This window comes from Columba livia, chromosome 11 (assembly GCF_036013475.1).
Source record: "Columba livia isolate bColLiv1 breed racing homer chromosome 11, bColLiv1.pat.W.v2, whole genome shotgun sequence".
Taxonomy (NCBI): domain Eukaryota; kingdom Metazoa; phylum Chordata; class Aves; order Columbiformes; family Columbidae; genus Columba; species Columba livia.
In genome coordinates this window covers 2,051,829-2,075,854 of record NC_088612.1, presented here as the reverse complement: position 1 = coordinate 2,075,854, position 24,026 = coordinate 2,051,829, and the positions used below count along the sequence as shown (strand labels likewise).

Sequence of the window (24,026 nt, the reverse complement as noted above, 5' to 3'; positions counted from 1 at the left end):
ATACGCTTCCTTCTGTAGGACCCCTTCAAAATGATGGTGTGCTTGCTGGGTTATCACACAGCGCTTCCTTCTGCTGGTTGGCCCTTGTTTACCAGTGAGGGACTAAAACACACATAGGAGCAGAGAATTTTGCCACAGCCATGCACAAAGGACCTCAATTTCTTGGTCACCTTTTTCTTTTCTAACCCTCTGTGCTGTTCCTCTAGATGATGATCCTGCTGAAACAGGGCCAAGCAAAAGCAATAGCTGGTGATCCTGTTGGGAACCAGGTGGTTCTGCTCTTCTACAATCTAATGTCTGCTTAACTTGTGAGGACTCTTCTCGATATTAGTCAACCTGGGCCATTGCAAAGGCCTACAAGTGTGGGGGTTAAATGGTAGGAAGCAGGTTGGCAAGGGTTTGGCTGTCTTCTCACAAAGTTGGAGGCTTTTTTTTTTCTTGTCAGTGCCTTGTATTTCTTATCAAGTTAAGTCTAAGTGGTTACAATTACTATGCATCGAAGGTTACAGCAGAAATACCATTTTTACATCTCTGGTTTTACAGCCTTACAGCTTCCCAAGGCACTCTTTGCCACTGAATTTTTCCGTGCGTGGTCTCCAGGAAGAGTCAGTTGTTTTTTGATTAGTCCCTTTGAGTTATTCAATGAAGCCAAATGATTGAATCTTTGTAACTTACTGGAGCAAGGAGTGCATCTTATCTCCCTTTGTGTCATATCACAGCGGTTGCTCTCAGTAAATAATAATAGTAACTACTTGTTCATTAATGGGCTGTTAAGGTGTGTCATTTAAGACCCAAGCTGTAGAAAAGGATGTTTAGCATGTATGCTTAATACAGATCGTCCTATGCGGCACTTGAGATTTTGCAACCAACCTATAATCTCTGGTTTTGCAGCACCTGTGAGCCAGATAGCTCCTAACTGAACATGTTGAACAGTACGAGTTACAACAGCAGCTAATTCAGGTAAAGCATTACCTCCTGATGGCATTAAAGTATAAAAGGTTCCCCTGAAAATGGTTGCGACCTGCCTGTTTTCCATGGCTTTGAGGATTAGCAGAGTCTTTTTTTTTTTAATTGACAGAGATTACAAAATGTTTCTTGACAGAACAACTGTTATTCACGTGATTAGCAAAACCACTAAGTGGGGAGTGGAGAACAGCAGCCAAACAAAAGCTCTTTGACTCCAGCCCTGCAGTTAGTGCCAAAACATCGATGGGCAATATGCAGTTTTTAATCATTGCATCCAGGACTGTAGATGGATGGAGAAAGGCTGTGATCCAGCGCTGCCCAATGTCTTCTTTGAGGCCATTGCAGTGGTGTGAAGAGCTTGGTGGTTGGGGTGCCTGGGTTTGGTGTTCTGTAGTACAGAACTTCTTCCTCTTTGGTGGAAGAAACTGTGCGTGCCTGGAAATGTTTATGATGGTGAGTGGGAACTTGATTTTTTGTGATCATTTTGCTTTAGTAAATCCTGAGAGGTTGATCCTGAAAAATGCTAAAGGACAGAGGTAGAGCGTTGTGCTAGTGATGTTGTAGGGTATGGCAGTAGTGCTCTGCTCTATCATTTTTTTGCCCTTCCTCCATATACATCCAAGTAGTGCCTGAAGTCATTACCTGTCATAAAGAGTTAATTGTATCATGTATTACCTCCCCACAACAGTCAGACTACAGAGGGCTGTGTAGTGTTGGGAATTGGTGGGTTTTGTTGCTCTTGTCATCTGTGCTGGGATTTGGTTTTAATGCTAGGAATATGCTTGGCACGGACAATGGGGATGTAAGGCGCTGTGGCTCCTGGGACTCCTTTGTACAGTCTTGCCCTGGATAGTGTCCTGCAGAGATGAGTTTTACTGTTGTAGCAGAAGGGAAGTGTGACCCTACTGAAGGAACACAGTTGATGATTGCAGCTCTGAAATTGCACAGAGGATGTTCTTGAGCAATTCTGTTGCTATGTTGGAGAGCATCAGGAATGATCAACAAATGGCCTTGACCTATGGTCCCAATGCCTGCTGTATGTCAGCCTTGCATAATGGCAACTGAAACTCCGATCACTTAAATTTGAGTTATAAATGAATTATAAACTGTAGTTTATAAACTACATTATTATAATGTAGGAACTACTTTTCTTCAGCCAAAAGGTGAATCACTGTTGGTGGGTTGCAGCGTAGCTGGAGCCCAAGTGAGTGCCTCAGAGTTCAAGCAACTACACAGAAGATGGCTGTGCCATTTCGATGCTGAAGCCCTGCTGAAGATGCCTGCAGCCTTTGTCTAGGATTTATGCTTCAGCAAGGGATGAAGCTTTAAACGTGCACTGCTTTGCTGACATTCATTGTGGTAGTTTGGTGTGCTTCGGATCGCCTTCTGAGGTGCTTAACCCATTCCTAAATTTTGAACGCTGTGGCTCGATGGGGCTTCTTGGGGTGACACAGACGCAACCTATGAATAACTTATAGCATTTCAAAAACTCTCATTTTGCTCTCGGGGGAAATGAGCTCACTGCACTTTGTTATATCTAAAAGCAGAAAGCTGGTTTTATTGTAAAATCCCCAAACTGTGTTTGAATATTCTAATGCTCTGCTATCTCCCATCTCTTCCTCCCTGTCAATAAGCAAAATCTTTCAGTGGTTTGCTAGTAAGAAAGTGATTCTACCTTATTTCCTACAGAGTTTTCTTCTGAAGTGGCCTGGCTGTATAGAAGCAGCAACTCCTTTACATTCAGGAACCATACCATTTTCTCTATCAGCATGGAGCATTTGACTCATGTGCCCTAGAAAATAACTCCTCACTCCCACTATGTGCTTATATACCGAGCTGAGATCTAAACCTGACCTGCAGTTCTGGGGATGCAAACTCATGATCAAAATCACTGGATGCAGGAGGTCAGTGTTTCAGTGTCCTTAGTCTCTGGGGTGAGAATCCACTATTTAAGGAGTAGTGTTGTGAATTCAAAACAGGTTAATGCTTTCTAAGGTCTAGTGAAGTTACAAAAACACAGTACAAAAGATCATGTCTGCCTTAAATAAAAGCTGATTATAGAGCTCAATCCTGTTTCTATTAAAGTCAATAAGGGGATCACGCTTCTAAATTTCACCCAATCAGTGTCGGGGTCTTTTACAGGGGGCAAAAGCTTTCTGTATGAAGAACTGAGGCGCTTGGTTTCCAACACAAGCAGTAATTCTACTCTTGCAGTAATGCAATGCAAGTGTACTCTTCAGGGAGTTTATTTCATAAACAATACAAAAATAGTTGTTCTGTCTACAGCCTTTTCTCCCACACAGCACCTTGAACTGCACTGAGTACGGGGCCTGACGAAGCGGGAGGCTAACCCTCAACAGGGTTTTGCACTCCCCATAGTCCAGGGACTGGGCTTTCATTACAGTTCATAGGAGATGGGGTAACTAATATTTTAAGCCAGATCTAGGGCTGTGAATAGGTGGCAGAGTTTTGAGTAATTTAATTTGCTGAATCTGATACTCTTAGAATGTGCACAATGCAGAAGTGCTTGGTTGTAAAGCTTGGAAATAGGCTCACCTCCTACTGTAATTATCAGAAAGACTTCTGATCTGTCTGCACGCACAAACTGGGTATTTGTATGTACACACGCACCCACCAGGCACAAGACTCGGGAGAATTTTGCCTCCCTTTGTTGGTAACTTTTTGTTTCATGATCCTTGCTCTGAATTTCTTGTTTGTTATTCCCCATTTCCCATACTGGAAACAGTGCTGCTGAACTCGCCTAGTGAAGGCAAAGTGCCTCCTTATAGTTGTTTTTCAGGGGGAGATTGTGATGAGCAGGATAGGATTTCAAAGAATGCTGCAGAAACCTGCCTCTGAGACCCATTTCTGACAGTGTCCCCCTCATGTAGCAGCACCTCGGCTGCAGTGAACTCCCCTCATCCAGCCTGCCCTGGCTTGTGCGTGATCTTCTTGTTCTCCTGTAGCTACCCGTGGATTTGCTACGTGCTGGGGAACATATATTGAAAGCACCCCAGAGAGTTGTTAGCCATATGTCTGCTCCATTAATTTTCATGGTGGCCCTGTGCTAGAACCCTGTATGTTGCTGTGGACAAAAAGTGCCTTCTGAGTTTTAATTCAAGGATCATAAAGACCTAATGTCACTTTTCTGTAAAGGAGACAGCAGCAAATGATTCCTTGGTGCATTTTGCCTTTGTTTTGCAGCATGCAAAGACAGGGAGGTTTACGAGTTTGTATAATATGTAAAATCACTTGAACAGTTCTGCAAAACGTAGTTTACAGATATTTCATGACCACTTTGGACATTCTCAGAGACGGAAATGTGTATAACGGTGTCATGGTTTGACCAAGCAAAGAAAGTGCTTGTTCTGAAGTTCCTTTCTACAGAAATTAATCAAGTATTTTTAGGAATTAATTTGGAATGTGTTAATTTGTTGATAATTTTCACTATTAACCAGAGGTTGACAGAGAAGTGTCCAGTGTCACAACCCCAAGCCAAGGCAGGGAGCTGCAGGGCAGCTGAAGACAGACTGCTCAGCCAGCGCCGGTTTGTTCTGCTCCGTCCCCCTTGCTCTCTTCAGGTACGGACTTTACTCGTCTGTTTAGTGGTGCTAGTAAATCCAGAGGGACGGTGTGCCCATGGCTTGAGGTCCTTTTGTGCACGCATGCACACTGAAACTCCTGCCCTAGGTGCCACTTAGGTGTTACCTTCAGAAGATTGTTTCCCTCCCACATAGTCTCAATTCCAGCCAAGACTGGATCTCCTTCAAAGACAGCAGCCTTCACAGCCCTAACAGGCTTTTATCCACATGGCTTTCTTTTTATTTTCCCTCCTTCTGCTTGAGCTTTCTCTTGTTCACCTGTCAGCTCCACAGCTTGCTTGCATGCATTGCTGACTTGGGAGCTCAAGACCAAAGATTCTTTCAAGCTCTCTGGCCTAGCATGTAGCTGAATATATTCAAAGAATCCCAGATGTGACTCTGGCTGTGTGCTGGACGGGCTGGGCTGAGGGCTGTACTTCCAGCTCTCTCCCAGTGCTTCCCGTCCCCACTGGCCAAGGAAGCCGTACATCCTTTTCCTGGTTGAGCAGAAGAAGCGTTCAAAGCCTTGCCCCTGTGGTTTCCTTCCTACCATTAAGCAAATCCATCTCTACACATCAAATATAACTTTCTTTCCTTCTGTCACCTCTCTTGATTGTGCTCTTTGCTGATCTGGTGGCTATTTTCGTAGCCTCTGTGGAGGTCTGTTCTCAGCACACCCCGAGCCAGTGCTCCTGACAGGCAGCGCGATCCTGGAGTGCCTTGGCAGGCTGCCTGCATCTGTCCTGCCGGCCCTGGGGGGACTCTCACACGTTTTGCTGCTTACTTTCCTCTTTCCTAGAGATCTAACGCAATTTTGCAAGTAGTCACTTGGAGCCATATTTCCCTTTGCCCTGGAATATTTTATTTATTTTTAGTAAACGTTTGTCAGTATTTCTAACATTGCGCCTCCAGCAACGTGGCCTGGACTGGAGCCACGCAGCAGCCTGACAACCTGTTAGGCGAGTCTCCTATCAATTAGGCTGCAGCTGTCATTGAATCTATTCTCAGCCTCCTTGGTACGTGTTTGCAAATAACAGGGGCTGCTGTTTTGCAGCTCATTTTTTTTTTTCCCCTCTATAGCCAGTCAAGAACATTTTGTCCCTAGAATTCCTCCTGTCTCTTTGTTTTTGCTTTCTAATCATCTTTGCTTTTATCTCCAGAGAATTTATGTTTATCGAAGTTATTCTTATAAGTGTCTGCTCTTTATTTAATGCACAAACCAAGAAAAACCTCCCCCAAAGAAGCAAAAAGAGGAATATCTCGTTAAAGGCTGTACCTTGATCTTTTAAGTGTTTTCAGACCTTCTCCAAATCATCCAGGCTGCTGCTTTCCTGTGGGGAGCTGCCCTTTTGAAAGCCCATCTCCCATGGAAGCTCTCCATGGGGGCTGCCTTGTTTCTGCTGATGTTTGAGCTTTGAGGTGATCGTGTGTTTTATTACCAGCTTTGCCACAGCTGGGAAGAGAGTCCCTGGCAACGTACAATCTGTTAGAATTCCCTCTTATACGTTCCGCCATTTGCAGTTTTCTCTTCTCCTGTAAAAATAATGAAAATTGCTCTATAACTTTTTTCCCAGATGTTGCACACTGCGTGGCGGTACTTGATACTAATATTTCATTCAGTAATCTATGGAGCGCAGCCCAGTTTGTATTAGATAGAGCAGCCATGCTTAGGTATATAATTTTCTTGTTTTGCTTCCATGTGAAATGGGAAATTAGAATTGGGGTGTTCAAGCAAGCCAGAAGCACCCAGAGCATTTCACCCTTGGGCTGACTGAATGATACATTCTGATACTACGCTGTCATTTCTTTCACAAAGCTCCAGCTTTGCATAAAAACAGTGGAAACTGCTCCAGTTTCCTCTCGATCCGTAGGTCCTAAGGACACGTCTCCAGCCAGCTTGCAGCTTTGGAGGCAGAACCGGCCCATCATGGGCAGATTGAAACAGTGAAGTTTAGCATGCTGAATTGGCAGAAGTCCTTATGCTTGCCTGGTAAGAGAGTTAGGACAGGACTTTTTTCTACCCCTGCTAAATAGCACACAATACTGCAAACCGCTTCCCCTGCAACATCGCTCTGTGTTTGCTCTGCAAGAACCTCCACAAGGAGCCCAACTGGTGCTGTAGCTGCGCTGCCATTCAAAGGCATCTTGAAGATTCTGTGTATAAAATTTCCCCAAACCAGCTCTGTGTGGCCTTGGGAAGCTCTCAGGTACTCCAAGTGTTAATATAGCTCTGCCTGTCCACGCTGTATTTCCTCGAGCCTGTGGGCAAAAGAGGGAAGCTGGGGCACGCAGAAGGCCTAGGCAGGGCATTGCTGGGTTGCCCAGTAGTGCATTAGCATCTCAGAAAGACCTGAGTACTTTTGTAATCCTTTTCCTCGGTGTCTATTACCATCTTTCTTTGCCAGGGGAAATGCAACTCTAAATCCCTTAGGAAGCAGCTATTTAGACTAGGATGTAGGCCCCCACAGCACTACAGGTGCTTCATCAAATGCTTGTTGGAGGTAGATCCTGTTGAATGGTGCTGCAGATCTTTGGGCAATCTCAGGATGAGATGTTTAAGGTTTTCTCAAGTACTTATTTAATGAAAAGCACATTTCACAAGCATCCCAAATTGCTCCTGCCCAGCCACTGAGCTTTCAACTCTTTGAAAGTATAAGCATAGTTAGAACAAGCTGCCATCCTGCAGACAAAGCTTAGTTGGCAAGAAGATGTAGTTTATGCAGTATTTATATTCTCCCAGTAAACAAAGACAAGTAAAATACCTTACTTGTTAACATCAATTCAAAGAAAAAGCGAATGATGGCATTTGCTCTAATCGTGTTCAATGTTCTGAAGGTGTCTGCGTGTTTCACCTCTATTCTAAGCTCTTGCTTATAATTTGCTTCTTATGCTTAATAGTGTGTGACGCTGTTTCTGAGAATGCAATGTACAACTTCATTTCAAGACTGTATTTAAGCAGAAGGTTCTCTCTGTATTTTATCGTGATAATATGAAGTGCAGCAGGAGGACTGGTTAAATAAGCAGGAGGGGCCTGAGCTGACTAGTTTGGTGTTCATTTCTTTGTCAGCTGCCATTGGAATGGCGTTCAGATGAATGTAATTACTCTCTGCAGTGGCTGCAAGTTCATAGACCAACTGTGCGCTTGTATCAAAGCCATCAGAATGATTTTAGTCCAGGGTTCCTACCAGAATTATTTATATAAAATGCATTTGAAATCCTATATTGGCCATTTACACGTGAGGATTTCTATTTCAGGAAGCTTTGGAAACAGCCAGGATCTTCAGTGGCACCCTTTCCAAAAGATACAAGATCCTTTTAACATTTAATGATGACTGAGAAGGTGCTTAAAAATAACTTAGAAGCACAAAACACATTAGTGTTCTCCCTACCAGTTACAGGACTGGACTAACAGTTAAACTTTGGATTCTATTTGCATTTCTCGTCCTTTCTTGCTTCATGACCTGAGATGAATTGCCTGGTTCCCCTTGATAAATGAGTCTAATACTTATCTATTGTCCATATTTAGATTATTACATTTAGGAGGTGATAGAATCTGGATTCATCTTCTCTGAGGAAAGAACTCTAAAACGCTGTGGTTGTCAGGTGGTATAAAATATATCCTTCTACATGACTGCGTATGGTATTATCCACTGTATAATTTGCCAGGTATCAAGTCCATTTCACATGCAAAAGGTCCTCAGTTAATGGTGGTATAAGTTCTTTTGGGAGGAATTATGCTTACAAATACATTTGTACAAATTCCGCATAATAACAAGCTAATCTCGACTGCATCGTTTATGCTATGCTACAATTTATACAATATAGGTAATCAATTAGTGTAATTCTTCTGCGTACTGCTAAATGGAACATGAACAGCTCATAATGGGCAGCAGTAAATACACATTTGTATGTATACGGGTACACCGTGCAGTGAAAGAGGCATGCAGGAGACAAGGTGCTGAACAAAACAGCCTTGCATAAAACCAGGCATTCACTTAAAGGAAGAAAAATGTCGCTGAAAGCTGCAAGATTATTAGCATTACTATGCATGAGGGGTAGTCAAAGAAGATGTTACAAGTGGAAGAGAGACATTATTCAACTGTCTAAGAAGACAGACCATCAGCAGCAGTGGAGGGAGAAAAAGCTTCCAAAGGAATAGCATAGCATTTCAAACATTAAATTATAAGGAGACTGAAGCTTTAAAAGGTATGTTGGAGTTTCTGCATTATTTATTATTTGAGATTGCCTTTTCCCCCGAATGTTCAAGTTTTGTTCCATTCATACAGAACAGAAAAGTCCTTGCCATAGGTCTCAACTTTCCTAGGGCTTTCTGGACACTGAGCCAGCTCTAAGTGTTGAGATATGATTTACTCTAAGCAGACATTGATTACCTGCAATGCTGCAGTGGCTTGGAGCCGCTTGTTAGAAAGGTTGGGGAAGAGAGAAGGACTTGGCTGCTGTTACTCTGGAGCTTGGGAAAACCAGGTTTGGAATTAATTATTATTTTGTGTTTTTATTGCATCCTTACCTGCAGGCTCCAGGCACCAACAGGTATCACAGCGCCAGGTGCTGTCCTTTCTCCAACACAATTTAAAGGCCTTGCGGACACGTTTTTTGAACCTGGTGCATAGGTGCGCTGGCAGTTCAGTCACTCAGAGCAGAAGCTTACATTAGGAAAAAGCCCGCAAAAAATATAGCTTGTTGCCTGAGCGAAAGAAGCTGTATTGGCAAAAAGGAACTTTTTTTCTTCCATTTTGCTCATATTGCGCTGTGTCTACATCAGGGCTTTTGCTGGCATAGCTGAAAAAAAAAATCACGCTCCTAGCTGACAGGGATATGCTGTCAATTTTTTTAAATAGATGAGTCTGAAGTATTTCCACATGATGGATCAGTGTGTGCTTCTGTCTGTGGGGAAGGGGGAGGGGTGAATCTATCTTAAAATAGAAGTTTCTAAACTTGGTTTGCACAGATACCCTTAAAATGGCAAGTAGTGCCCTTGCCAACAGCTTTTCGCTTCTTGACGCCCGTGTCCTTCTCGCCCAGGCTCAAACCCCAGCCCTGGACCCACCTTCCCTCCTGCCTTGTCTGCCCCACACCCGGGAGTGGGGACTCTCGCCTGCTGTCCTCAGTCCTCCTGCTTTCTGCCCTGGCAGCGTCCCACCTCCGTGCCTCTGCCTCCCCTCCAAACACCTGCGCTGAGGCTCCAGTCCATCCCCTGTGCCACCAAGGGCTGGTTCTGCTCCTTCAAGTGTGGGTTTCTTGCCTCCCTCTCCTACTGCTGCTCCCAAGGCATCTGTTGGGTGCGACGGAGGGGTGACATCCTTAATGTTTATAAATGTATAAAGGGTGAGTGTCAGGAGGATGGAGCCAGGCGCTTCTCTGTTACAACCAATGATAGGACAAGGGGTAATGGGATCAAACTGGAACACAAAAGGTTCCACTTAAATTTGAGAGGAAACTCCTTCTCAGTGAGGGTGGCAGAGCCTGGCCCAGGCTGCCCAGGGGGGTTGTGGAGTCTCCTTCTGTGCAGACATTCCAACCCGCCTGGACACCTTCCTGTGTAACCTCATCTGGGTGTTCCTGCTCCATGGGGGGATTGCACTGGATGAGCTTTCCAGGGCCCTTCCAATCCCTGACACTCTGGGATTCTGTGTGATTCTGTGAAGGCTCAGGCTTTGCATACAGACAGAAGTCCTCCGTAAACTCTGTGCCATTGCAAAATGTTTCATTTCCTGCAGTCAAACTCCATGTTAAGTCAAAGAGTGAACAGAGGGATTTCCGTTTCAAACAGGGAGGCAGAGCCTTGCCAGAACATCTGGAGAATATTTGGAGGAAGAGATAGAGCTGTGATAAGATCGCAGGGCTAGAGGCATGAAGGTCGGTTCTGTTGCTGCTTGTCCCCACCAGACAATTACTGTTGTTTACTTTGTTCCATCAGCTCGGGTTGGTTATGGAGCCCAAATGGCATATCAAGGTACCGTATGTACTAGCTCCTGGGGAAGGAACTGATCTCAGAGATGCTGTGATCTTGCTGAGTCACCTTTGGGCAAAAGTTACTGCTTTGGTGCCTCAGATCCTTCATGTATGAAATGAGACTTCACAGTCCTGAGGTATGAACCTGAATTTGAACAAACTGGAAGAGGGGGTGGATGGAGATCCTGTGGCGGTTGCCTGCTGAAGCGCAAGGAGCGGGGATTAGCTGGTCCTCAGGTGACTCACACTTCTTTGGAATTACAAATCCGCGAAAGTTGCTAAATAACCTGCACACAATGAGCGGGAGTGCATAGCCAGCACCCCAGAGCCCTGACTGATGGTTATTGCTGGTAATCCATGGGTTATACACCTGGAAATTAGGCAGATGTAATAATTTTTAAAGAGAGCAGCGAGAGGACTTGTTTTATTTTTTTTTCTGAATATGACAGTTTAAGCATTTAAATAGCATTTAACCAAGTAACCCACGGCCCATTGGTATCAACTATTGTTCAGAGTTTATACTGACATTTCATAAGTATGTTAATTGATACTGCACTAACTTACTATAGGTATCTTCCTAAGTGCCAATTATCTGCCTCAACATTCCCCACAATTTAAGTTTGTTAGTAAGAAGCTAATTACACTAGTTTATTGCTGATGGAATTACATGAAGAGTAGATTTCGCTCTTACGTACTTATTAGACCTCAATAAGTGATCCTTAGCAGTCTGTTGCTATTCAATTAACAAGTAATAACTTCCTTAATGAATCTAATTGAAATGCTTATTTCAGCCAGGCACCTAATATAAAGCGTTTTACTTTGAGCACTTTTCTGAGCGCTAGTCTTGTTTATGTAACAAGAACAAAATGGGGCCACTGAGGAAAACTCTGGGGCTGTGATGAGAACTGAACCACTGTTGGTAAACCCCTGCCAAACATGACCAGAAATAATTTGCCAGGTGATTTCTGTTCCACAGAAGTATCATGAGAATAACCCAAGACATTTCTCTCTGAGGGTTTAAATCCAGGGAGGGGATTCTGCAGCACAGAATTCTTCTGGCACATCAGCTCTGCCTCCTGCAATGGGTGTAAGAGCGCTCGCTGCTCCGTGCGCTGCCGTGGACGCTGTCATTGAGTCCTTGCCACAGTTCAACTCTCTTAAAACCTCGTTCCTTTCCTTTGTGAGGCTGTGCACTTGCCTTAAGAGATTGATAGAAGTATGATGATGGCTTTATTTAATGATCTAAAACTATCAGTGTAATTACAGCCCAAAAGAGGATATAACTGTAGGGGTTTATACTGTTCCACGTACTTCAGTGAGACTGACACTAAATCACCTTGAAGTTAGTCTTTGCCCACAAGTGTAATCGGCACCAAACTGTCTGGAGTGAGCGCTCGTGGGGCTGACAAACCACAGCCGTGATGTGGGGACAACTTCCTAACTAAAGTGGCAAAGAACCGTGTGCCGTGTACCTGGGCTGTGCCTGCTGGACCTGGGCAGCCCTTAGGCTGGGAGTCTCCCTGATGGAGAAGGAGATTCCTAACCCGGATTTTGTAGTCTAGGACATGATAACCTGCTTTGTCCGCTTATGGGATGGGAATACCCAACAACCATCGGCTTCTGAAACTCTTTTCGGTTTCAGGGTTAAAAGTCTGGTTTCTGCTGTAATAAGGCTTGAACAGACAAGATTTGTGTTTGTGGGTAAATGCCAGGAAATCTTCTCAAGCAACACTAACAAATTATTCCATTTGGCAATGTTAGTGTATGGGCAGTAACCTTTTCTCAAGAATTTTTAGCAGATAGATTTAGTGTCAAAAAAACCCATAATAGGCTGTAATATCTTCTCCAGTCTATCAGGTTTGTTACTGACTTTTTAATATATGCTTTCTACTCATTGAATTGAAAGACCTTATTGATCTCTTTGCAGCTGAGCTGATTATTGGGGTAAGAGAAAGACTTCTTGCAAGAAGCCAAGAAAAATTATTCATTTAACATATTACGATTTTAGTAAACTTCCATTTAACCTCCAGGGTTAATTAAAAAAAAAAATGCTGGTTGGCTGGCATAAATTTATTAAATCAGACAGAAACTGAGTTCAGGCTGGTACATTTAACGTCAGCTTTTGTAATATTCTTGGGGAAAAAAAATCCACATAGACTTATTAGTATTCCAGAATTGCTTTATTTTAAAACAACAGCCATTACAGCAAAGCAACCCAACAAGGAAAATAACCCCCCAAATGAAAACACGTTCTGCAACTTTGGGTAGTCCAGAAATGTTCAAATAGGGTGTAAGGAACTTCATAGGTTTGTTATTATTGGTTGAAACCCTGTTTTCATCACGAGGTATCAGCTGGTTGGTGTCTGTAGCTTCTTTGGGTTGGAATGAAGGGATTTGGTTTGCTTTCCAGAGATGCCACAGTTCTTCCCCGTGCCTACAGGGTGAATGATACACACCGTAGCTGGCGTCTCCGTTGACGTCTGAACAGAGAGCGAGGATTAAACGGGCCCAGCAGCTGACGGGATTTCCAAAGGCATGAGTGGTATTTAGACATGTATCTCCTGCTGGTTTCTCCTGGTTTTCCAGACTCGCTTGGAGATTCCTGGTTTGGTGTGGGTTTGTCTCCCTGCTGACCCTGCCATGGACAAGCTACTTGTGGGTGTTTGATGGAGATCTGGGGAAAGTTTCATAAGTATAAATGTTAACACCCAGGTTACATCGATGGGCTGGAGGAGCCCAGGCCGTGCCCAGGTAATAGAGAACCATACTGGAGATGGTTCTGTCTCGTCATTCACGCTGTGATGATGGAGGTGAGATTGGGTCGTAGAACAAAGGTGCAGTCTGACTTTCTGAAGCTGAGCTTATCTGGTGCTGACTTGATCTTGTATCTGAAGCAGAGTGGGGCTAGAATATCCAGTGAAGCAGCAGCTAGAGAGAGGAGAAGCCTTCATTGGAAGGACTTACTGGAAAAAAATACTAAAAACTAAAATACCAAAGTGAGGCTTCAAGACAGGTGAGTTTTTATCCTGTGCAGGACAAGTGAAACTGTGTTTTAGAGAACACAAGGAGGAGTATAAAAAATCCAGTACTGGATTTAGACAGAAACTGCTGACATTGTTAGCTGCCTGGCATTTGTGCAAGATTTTGTTAAAAGGCAACATCATAAAGCTGTCCATTCTGTCAACCAGTTTCGGGGCATTTTCTCCTCCCCCACATCAAATTGAGATGACAAGTTTCTAGGTGGTTTTAGTCTGAAATGTGACAAAAAGTAGATTTTTGGCAACTAATCTTGCTTTGTGTCCTGTGTGATGTTTTGTCCCTCCTGGCCTGGAATATCTTATGTAGTTAGAGCCTTTCCAGGCATATCCCCTATCTCAGAGGATGAGGAGAAGTTCCATCTGGAGTTTTGTTCTTGTGGAAGAGAAAATCTGTCCTTTTACCAAGTACTGCAGTTTAACTGAAGCAGCAGGAACTAGCGAAGAATGCTTGTAATACGGAACGTATCATGTATAGTAAAATGTCATTTTCAAGTGCTTTCTGAACCATCCATTCCAGTAATGAAGCAGCTCTGAAACGTCACGTGGCTTTCTCACGGCGTGTTGCACTCCGCATAACCTTGCCTTTGATCATGATGTCACTTCAGATGAAAGACTTGCATGGAGAGTTGTGCGTTAGGATCGGCTCAGTATCCTCTGGGATCTGAACAGTGAAGGACTATTTGAGATGTGCACTCTGTGCTTCTCAAAGAGAAATGAGTGCTGCAATAAAAATAGTAGTCGGATATCCAAACTCACCTTAGTCTGGGTAGAAGGGAGACTTCACCTTCAAGCAAAAAGACCTGCTTTATCTGAAAGCTCTCCTAGAAAGGAGTGATCATCATTTTTGCTGTCTTTCAGCTCAGGGTCCTAATTCACCTCAGTGACATCCTGAATGCTTGAGTAGCTCTAGATGGCCCTGCCTGGGCAAGGGGGTTGGACCAGATGCTCTCCAGAGGTCCCTTCCCACCTCAGACACTGTGATTTTGGTATTTTGATACCCCTCACTGGACTGTTAGTGAAACAAACACCACAAAACCCCTCTTCTGCTTCTGTTGGCACAAGCAGCTCCCCACAGGACACCCTCTGTGTGCTCAGTGGGTGCCTTCACGTAGCTTTTCTCTCGTGTCTGGGAGCCTGGAGTTTGGTGCCTCGTGTCCCCGTGGAGCGTAATATGTGATGGGCTTCCTAGTGAATTTAAACCAGGCAGACTTACAACCACACACTGTGGTCCCAGGGTGGCAAGAGGACTCCAGACACAAAATGCCAGCTGGCCTAGGCAAGCCTGTTCAGCTCCCACTGCTGGAAAACCCTCCAAAACCAGAAAAAACAGACCATTCCCACAGGGGCATTTTTCTTACACTGGAGCCGTGAGCATCTCCTGTGTGAGGAAAGGCTGAGGGAGCTGGGAAGAAGAGGAGACTGAGGGGTGACCTATTAATGTTTACAGATATATAAAGGGTGAGCGTCAGGAGGATGGAGCCAGGCTCTTCTCGGTGACAACCAATGATAGGACAAGGGGTAATGGGTTCAAACTGGAACACAAGAGGTTCCACTTAAATATGAGAAGAAACTTCTTCTCAGTGAGGGTGGCAGAGCCTGGCCCAGGCTGCCCAGGGGGTTGTGGAGTCTCCTTCTGTGCAGACATTCCAACCCGCCTGGACACCTTCCTGTGTAACCTCATCTGGGTGTTCCTGCTCCATGGGGGGATTGCACTGGATGAGCTTTCCAGGGCCCTTCAACCCCTGACATTCTGGGATTCTGTGACTTCCTTACCAAATAAACATGGCCAGAGATGACGCTGGGGCTGCATCCTGTGACAGCAAATGCTTTCCCTCAGCCGTGCATCCATTTGGCTTTGTTCTTGCTCGCACCTCCTTCGCATTTGCTTTCTGGGAGCGTCTCATCTCGTTCCATCGAGTCCGTATTTCACCCGCTCTAACAGTGACAGAGACGGAATGTCAGAGCCGCACGCACAAGCTTTCACAGAAATCAATTCTCACACACAGCATTAATATTGGAAGTGCTTCTCGCTCACCTGGTTGTTGGCCAGGCACAATAACCTGTGACTAATAGCCATTCACGGTTATATAGCATGGCCTGATTAGAAAAATTTGCCATTAGTCTGTAACAATAAAATCTTAAGCTGTTAATTGACAACATGTATTCCTGAGGAGATCGGACTAATCAGATAGATACTCATTGCAGAGAAAGGGAAAGTACAGCTAGCTTGTGCGTTGCTTTGATGATTCATCTGCTCTGATCTACTTCTGATGATTTTTCCTCATGTGGGGCCAGTGTTGTAAATCAAAGATTTGAGAAATAAGCCTGTGCTTGAAGTGTCCCAAATGAAAAGGCAATTGCCACCGTTCTTCTCTTACCGGGCAGCTGTCCCTTTCTGTGCAGGAGCAGACGTATGTTACAGGCTGCCATGCAGCTACAGGAGCAAACCGCTTAGCTCATGGGCCGCCTTTGCCAATGGTTAAGGTCAGCTACTGGAAAAAGTTACAAACCAGCTATGAGAGCCAGGTATGATCCTGTGAAGGGCCTTTAGTGAGAACAGTTTGTCTGTGCTCATTTTTGTGCGAATCAGTGGGACTCTGCCCTGGAGAAACTGTGATTTGCAGAACAAGGACAGCAGGTCGGTTTTGGGGTTGTGCTGTGGGGTTTTTTTTGGCCATTCAAGCTTTGCTTTAGTAAACTCCCTTTTTTGTTGACCAGAAAATGGTCAGGATGCCTTGTCCATGTGGTAGATTTTCTTCTTCCCTGCCCTTAAAGAATTACAGGAGCTTGAGCAAAACTCTCCTGGTTGACACGAGTGGCAGAGAGGACGCAGCGTCACCATTGCAACCCTTGGAGTTCTCAAGTTTTAATTACACATGGTGACCCTCTGGCATCTCTGCTCTGGTCAGCAGCCTTCACTGCAGGACACAGGCTTGGATCTAGTTAGGATCTTAAAGAGCAGAGCTCAGAAAATTAGTTGGTAGGAAAAAAGCAAGCAAGCAGACCATAAATCAAGTCATTGGATGAATTCAGAATGCACTAATAAAATCAGAGCTTCCAATAAATTTCATTTCAGGCAGAGTAGAAATGGTTTCTCAGCCGAGAGTTCAGGACAGATTATAATTTCAGATGTGTGTCAGGCCAATGCAATACGTCTACGAAAACATGTGCAGGCAGCACTGGCTGGTGCAGCCAGGCCCTCACACCAGTTGCACTTTGGTATGATTGAATAAAAAGGCAAGAATTTCGAGTTCTCTGAGCAAAGCTGAATCTAATTTCTCATTCCTCCCAAATCCTTTGTTTTTTTGCTCTTTCATATTGTGCTAAGATGACATTTGAACAACAAATGTAGTCCTGGTAGCTTGGTCTCCTGGTACTGCTTTTTAATATGAAAAGCTTGCACATCCAGCTGAAGTCCAGATGCTGCATTTATGAGCTATTTGGTTGTGATCAATTTCTAAAAAATATTTTTCTTCCCATGAAATTAATGGGCACCTGGGGAAATACCAGCCAGCTCCCCCCACCCCTGCTAATACTCACCTTTCCCAGATGGGAAGGGATTTCTTTTTCCCTTTATTTACCTGCAAGATGTCCTTGCCGGTACACAGAGGGAGAAGGCAAAATAAGAAAACCTTCCTAAGTGTAAAACGTTATAAACAGACCAACTGCACATAATCCGACTAAGAGCGCTGCCTTCTGAGCATCCGTTATACCGAATAAACCCGGCATCATCTTCCCAGGGTCACAGAGCGAGTCATTAGCAAGACGGCACTAAGACAGAGGCATCCTGATTTTTGTAACTGCTCTGATTACTCTAAGACCCCAATTTAAAAGGTTTGTGCTGGCAGCACTGGCATACAGATAACTACACGTGGCTTTACAGATTGGCTTGCTTGCAATCATCTCACTACTGTGGGCCTGCAGCCCTTCTTAGTCGTGTCTTTATGTTGTGTTCAAAATTGCTTTAATTTCTTTTCTTGCTAAGCTTTTCCTTATTACATTGAGAAGGGGGAAAGTAGGTGGCTGCTTTGGCACCATCATTAAAGACAGTTTAAAAGCTGCTGTTATGGCTGATTAGCCTTTGGCTGCCATGTTCCCTTTCTTTTTAGTAAAGGGAGAGTTTTTCTTGAACTTATTCTTCTAACGAACAGTGAATATTTGTTTTCATAGAGTCCCGTGGTGTTTGCACCCACCAGATAGCCCAGCAGCGCATGGCAGAAGAGGCGACCATCTGGTCAGACCCACCAGCCACATACACTGGGTAAGTGAGAGCTGGTTCATTATAGACTAAAACAAGTAACTGTGGAAAACGGTCATTTGACACCTTTTAGATAGAATACAGCTAATTTCTGAACAACAAAGTTCCATCATTTGTGTTGCAGATGCACTTTTATATGTCATTAGAATAACTATTTGTAATTCCTCATTATGACACTTGACGCCGGACTGTAAATGATTCAAGTAGGTTTATCTCTTACATTTCTTATATCAAGACATCCAATGCAAAAAAAAGGCACACAAATGAAAATAAATTTAAATTTAAATTTGCTTCTGCACTAGAAAAAAAATATCGAGCCATTATAGGTTTGGGTTTGTTTGGTTTTTAGCACTGTGATTCTTCTCCCTTTAAAATATATATTTTGAGTAAGATACAACTAGGTGCCATTGCATTGTTCTAACATGCACAGTAATTTCGAATGAGTAATACCTTGGCAACACAACCTCATAACAAATTGTTTTTATCCATTATCTAAAATCAACTTTTAATTAAAATAATGTTATACATGTTTTCTGGTACTAAATTACCTTGATTATTTTAAAATTACATCTGATGTTGGCACATGCTAAATCTACAGCATGTCTAGTTCTGCTGGGCTTTCCTGTCTGCCTGAAATGTGAATTTCCATTGTTTAGGAATGTCCCACCATGTAGGGGCTGCAATTGATTTTACCAGGAAGGAGGTCCATCATTTTGCAGCCTACATTTCAGAAGGAACACACCATCTCCTTCCAAAACCGTATTGTATTTGCCCAAAATTTGCCCAAAATGATGACATCAGACACTCAGTACATTGGAATATTTTATTTAGACTTTACATGCGGTGTTAAAAACCCAAAGAATGTATTATTTACACATCCACAATACAAGTTTACAAGATATCTATACATGTTAAAGTACTCTATAGTATAGAGCAGCTTCATTTAAGGGTTACTTTTTTATGCCGTACCATTAAAAAAGATACAATCTGCGTTTACCTTTGCACAAATGGATAAAGCATCTTTTATTATTAAATTAACAGAATAAGGACTAGGTTGAATGTTAGAAATTTCAACATAAATACTGAGAGAACTCACATTACCATCTACAAGGCAGCACAATGTTACAGGAGGTTATCAGGGTTCACATACATTTATCTTTCCGTTTCACGCAAGTCTGTATTAATTAATATTTGTGAAGTGAATTCGGATCAGTTTGTGTCTTTTGATGACTGAATAATTTTTTAATAGTTATTAATCTGTAGTGTTTTAGTTGCAAGACAGAAGTGTTTAGGAAGAGAGATCATTGATTTTTGGATCCAGAGGTCTCAGGAAATAAATGTCCCTTACAGCCTTACATCTGTAATGTCCCTTACAGCCTTCTATCCTTTATCCTTTGCTCTGTAACACAGATCCAGTTTTCAGTGACTAACCTTTCCTCCCCTTTGAACACATAATATAAATCTCCACCGTCTCTGAAACCCATTGCAGTTATTTGTCCTGCTAATTCATGAATATTCCTCTGCCACGGTTATTTCTATAGTTATGTTCAATAAACAGTGTGCTAGTGTGTAGTTTGCAAGCTAAAATAGCCATCTGTGTTGAACATCAGCTGCAAGTGGATACTGTAAGCCCCACTAAATAGCTTACACAACTTTAGCAGGTGTTCCATTACCCTCGAAACCTCATTTGATTTCACATTATAACTGTTTGATCCTTGGGAGAGCTGGAGTGGAATGTTTATCATGGTAAGGTGATTTAACGCTGCTGTCTTCTTGTAGGCTGCCTTTAGTTACCATTAATTATTCTTGCTTTTTATCTTTTATTTTGGGTGCTGTTGAGAGGTTTTACAACAGGCGCTGGGGAGATATGTGCTATAGTGAGAACACTTGACAGATTTATATATATTTTTTTTCGTTTTTAGTACTTTTATCATTTGCATGAATAAGGCACAAAATGCACAGATTCAGGTAAACTCACACATAATATTTACAGAATATTGTCATTACCTGCATGACTTTGGAGAAAAAACCTTACATTACACAACAAAAACAAATTGATTGCACTACTGTTGAGTTTCACAGACTGCTTCTGCCAGGCCAACTAATGTTTCTTCTTTCTTTATTGACACGAGTCTATCAGCGTGTAGGGCATTATTAAACGCAACAAAACCGTAACCTTCTCTAGTTACACAGGCTTTTGTGAAGTGAATTGATAATTAGCTGCCCTCAATGAGAAGAACAGGGGCTCGAGTTCACAGTGGCCAGGTATTGGATGGAGGCACTGTGGAAACACAGTAAAACTCCCCCGTTCCAGCCCAAAACACTGGATTTGAAAAGCACGGCTCTGAATCAATAGCAGCACAACAGAGTTATGAAGAATTAAACATATCTGCACTCTTTCACAGGGTATTTCGTCAAGGCTTTGTCCTTCGGAAGGCCGGCAGAGATGCGCAGGTCGGCCTTGGCCGTCTCCAAACCGAGCCCAACGGGCTGCAGAAGGCAGAGAGAGCGATGGGTTTGTTCAGTCATGCTCAATGTAAACAATTCCACAGCATAAAAGATGCAATGGGAATCTAAGTACATCCTAGTGTGTACAGTACACACGCACATCCACACACGCACACACAGCTTTATCTGTGGCACCAACAAAATGCCACACACGGAGAGAAAAAATAATAATGCTACAGTTGGGCCAGAGACTGAATTCCAGCAAACTGATTATTAACCAGATATTCATTGAGACATTACCATTTTCTGACATTTGTGCAAGAGGCAAGGTGAATGCATACATATTAAAATGTTCACATTTAATGGGAAGGACCACACTTAATGGCAGTCTAAAATGGAACCCATTTTTCAAGTATTTGTTTGCCGATTCTTTTTTCCCCAAGAACTCTTTTTTTTTCGCTATTTAGAACAGTAAAGTAGCCCCCACCCCATTGTGCTACATGTCTCCTTAGCTCCAAACAAAAGAAATGTAATGACCAGCACTTTCCTTTGTTTTTTTTGTGTTTGTTTGCTTTTAGCAAGTACACAAAGTCTTGCTATAGCTACATGTGGCAAGACACAGATGTTGCTGAAGTAAAGACAGTTTCTTTGGCCACTTTGTTCTCTGTAATAACAAGCAAGTCTCTGTCTTTTGTGCCTACCACAACACCAACTCACAACCTGTACGGGTCAACGCCACACGCATTTTGTTTAACCACAGACATGTCCTTAGTAACTGTATTTGTTCAGTGGTCTGACTGAAGTTGTCTGAGGAACAAACGAGGGTTTTGGCGGCACGTCGGGTTTTAGGGAGGGTGTCCTCTTTACTCCTGTACGAGGAAGGGTGCCGTTGCTCGTGTAACTGCTCTGCCTGGACAAGGAAGGCTGGAGGTGAACGCTGACAGGCGTCCCTTGCATGTAGTCCATCTTTGTGCCTGCCGTGGGAGCCATGTACCCCCCACGGTTAATACTAGGCTGTCTGGATAACAAAACACCGTTTGGTGAGTTTAAGTTTTTAGGAAGGGCAGATATTGAATGCCTTTGTGAAGAATTTTTGTGATAACCCCTCTGCCTTTCCAAAGAGGTCATCGGTACTGCAGGAGTGGTGGGAACGTCCACTCGCTTTGTGGGGCTGTTCCTCGGAAGTGTTGATGGAGGTGAGTACAAAGACGCCTCCCTGTTGGGAACCTTAGGTGGGATCTCAGACATATTTCCCATTGGATCCAGCATTAAAGTCTGGTGGGCCACTTGAAGATCTCCCATAATCGCTTTGGGATTACTAGTAGTTTCATTTAAGTGTTTCAGAAAATCATTCAGGGTGTTCCTGGAATCAACAGATCTCCTGTGGTCTCTTTTGCTGGACGGTTTTGTAAGCGGGTGATCACTGTGTTGCATCTTTTTGTCTGCCTTGTGCGCATTAGAATTTGAGAAAGACGCATTGTAATCGTGGGTGGCATTGGGAAGAACGATAGCACTAGGAATATGTCCGTGGCTTAGAGGAGAGTGGGGTGGAGGACTGGAAGGAAAAAACTGAGGGCTTTTTAGCGGGGTTTCCTTCCGTGAAGCGTTGAGGTTGCTATGCGCCTTGTCCGATTGACCCTTCATAGCCTGCAGGGTCTTTTGCTGAAGAACCGGTGTCGACTCAGGAGTCGGAAGCGCAGCTAATTCCGGAGGCTGGCCCCTGTGGTCCATCATCATGGACTTCGTGTCACCATTTGGAGGCAAGTCCTTTCTGCTAGTCAACAGGTTCGTGTAAAGTTTGGGTGAATCGATGTTTTGTTGATACTCCTTGACGGGACTATCAAACAGCCCATTCAGTTTGGCAAAGCTCCCGCTGGAGTCAGTACAGGACTGAGCCGATTCTGCATCTTTGTGTATTTTTCTGGATTTCCGTACAAATATATCCCGGTAACAGTAAACGGCCACTCCCGCGATAAAGGCTCCCAGGACAAAAGCGGCAAAGACACAAGTGATTAGGACATTCATATGTACCATTTGGTTGGACTCTCCTGATTGTACTTCCCACCTTACACCTGCAAAAGACATGCAGTATATCGTAAATCTACATGTACTTCATGCTGATACATTTCAGAAGAACATCATAGCCTCCCTCCGGAAAGCGTCTATTAAGAGTTCGTAAGTGTCCAGGGTTAGTGTAACTCAGTTGGATCCTGCAATCCGCAGCACCGGTGAATGCAAATAATTTTATACATCAAAACGACTGTGTGAGCATTGATCAGTCTGAATTAAGATTTTTCTTTAATAATGAGGAATGCTTGTCAAAACTTCTCATATTCTGTTTGGTTTAGCTTGTCCCCAAATTTCCTTAAAGGCTCACAAATAGGGGCCTGTATGTAATTAACATTAATGATTTATGCTGGAAAATTGAGGTTAGAAGGTGCTACGGGGCCAGAAAGCAATTAATAGCTCATGGATGGGTTTCTCTCTCAATTTTCTGCCCAACTCATAAATCAGTATCAAAAGAGAGACGGGATTATGCAAATGTTGTGTAAAACTGTATAATGTACATACTACATTGTTATAACCACATTAATGTAGTATAGTACAAAACTTGTAAACTAATACATCCATCGGTCGCTAGACTTGGAGTGGCACGCCTTTTGTTATATAATTTTTGAAGCTCAAGATTATGTCGTTCTATTAGAGCACTAATTAATTGTTCTTTTTTTTTTTCTTTACTCAATAATTAACATAAATACTTGCATAACGTTAACAAGAACAACTTGCAAGGTTAAGTAATTAGACTATGTTAAAATTTAGAGAACTTACAGCTCAGACCAAGAAGTTGAATCCTGGATTAGTTTTTTATTTGTGTATTAACAAGATCCCTTTCCTTTTTGAGATTTTTCAAGCAACCACAGACATCTCGTAGCTAAGACAATGTTAGTTTTTAATGAAAGTATTTCTGTTAACTATCCCAAGGGATGTTAAAATGAAAGAGCAAGAGGGAAGGAACGGATTCACTTTTGTTAGAGGCAAGGCCTTTGAACATTGTTAATGTTCAGGGTTATAGGTTTTAATGGCACTGTGCAGAAAGAAAACATGAATGAAGTTCACTAATAGCTATGGCACAAAATGCAATTCAGACCAAGAGCAGATGGTAACAAAAACTTAAAGCAAAACAGAAAATAACTGCAACAAATTAAAATGACAAATGCACTGCCATAATGGCTGATAGGAAACCTGATATGTTTTGGTGAATGGTAAGAAAACACAAATGGATTTTGGCTGGTGAGATTTTTGAGTAAATACAGAATTGTGCAAACATGTCTGTCACCTGGCTATTCTATATAGTGATGGAGACCTGTGTTAGGTTGTGGTTATGGGATTGGAAGCGTCTTGATTCTTTGGTTGACTGTAATAGCCCTTTGCTGCTGTAAGAGCCTAATCAAAGGTTCACTTAGCTGGCTACAGAAAGATCAATTACATGCAGAACACGCTTCTTTCTGTGTCCAGTTAAAATTTGTGTGTGTGTGTCTCTCTCTTAAGTGCTGAGATCATCTGTGAACCGACGCTTGTACTCAGACCTGACCTACGTTCTTCAAAACCACGCTGCAGGCAACTAGAGTCTGCAATATGCCCTATTTAATGCATGAATATGTCATAGAGCTGTGCTTTGTTTTCTTCCCTCCCTCCCCGCCCAAACCAAACAAAACTATTAAGCTCCTGTAAGTAACCATTCATAAAGACTGACAGCATTAC

The 24,026-nt window shown here is 43.1% G+C and overlaps 1 protein-coding gene and 1 long non-coding RNA gene across 20 annotated transcripts in view; one reads left to right on the top strand and one right to left on the bottom strand.

The window, feature by feature from the left end:
- LOC135580552 (uncharacterized) overlaps positions 1–17,952 on the top strand; it is a 120,973-nt gene extending 103,021 nt beyond the window's left edge. For both annotated transcript variants that reach the window (XR_010475325.1, XR_010475324.1), the window contains exon 4: positions 17,729–17,952. This is a non-coding gene — a long non-coding RNA (uncharacterized LOC135580552). The remainder of the gene's footprint in view (positions 1–17,728) is intronic.
- Positions 17,953–20,516: 2,564 nt separating this feature from the next.
- SEMA6D (semaphorin 6D) overlaps positions 20,517–24,026 on the bottom strand; it is a 501,178-nt gene continuing 497,668 nt past the window's right edge. For 17 of the 18 annotated variants that reach the window (XM_065076441.1, XM_065076444.1, XM_065076437.1 and 14 more), the window contains one exon: positions 20,517–22,336. In XM_065076441.1, coding sequence (XP_064932513.1) covers positions 21,033–22,336 — 1,304 coding nt within the window. In that variant the 3' untranslated portion in view covers positions 20,517–21,032. The remainder of the gene's footprint in view (positions 22,337–24,026) is intronic. The other variant, XM_065076451.1, reaches the window with a different exon arrangement.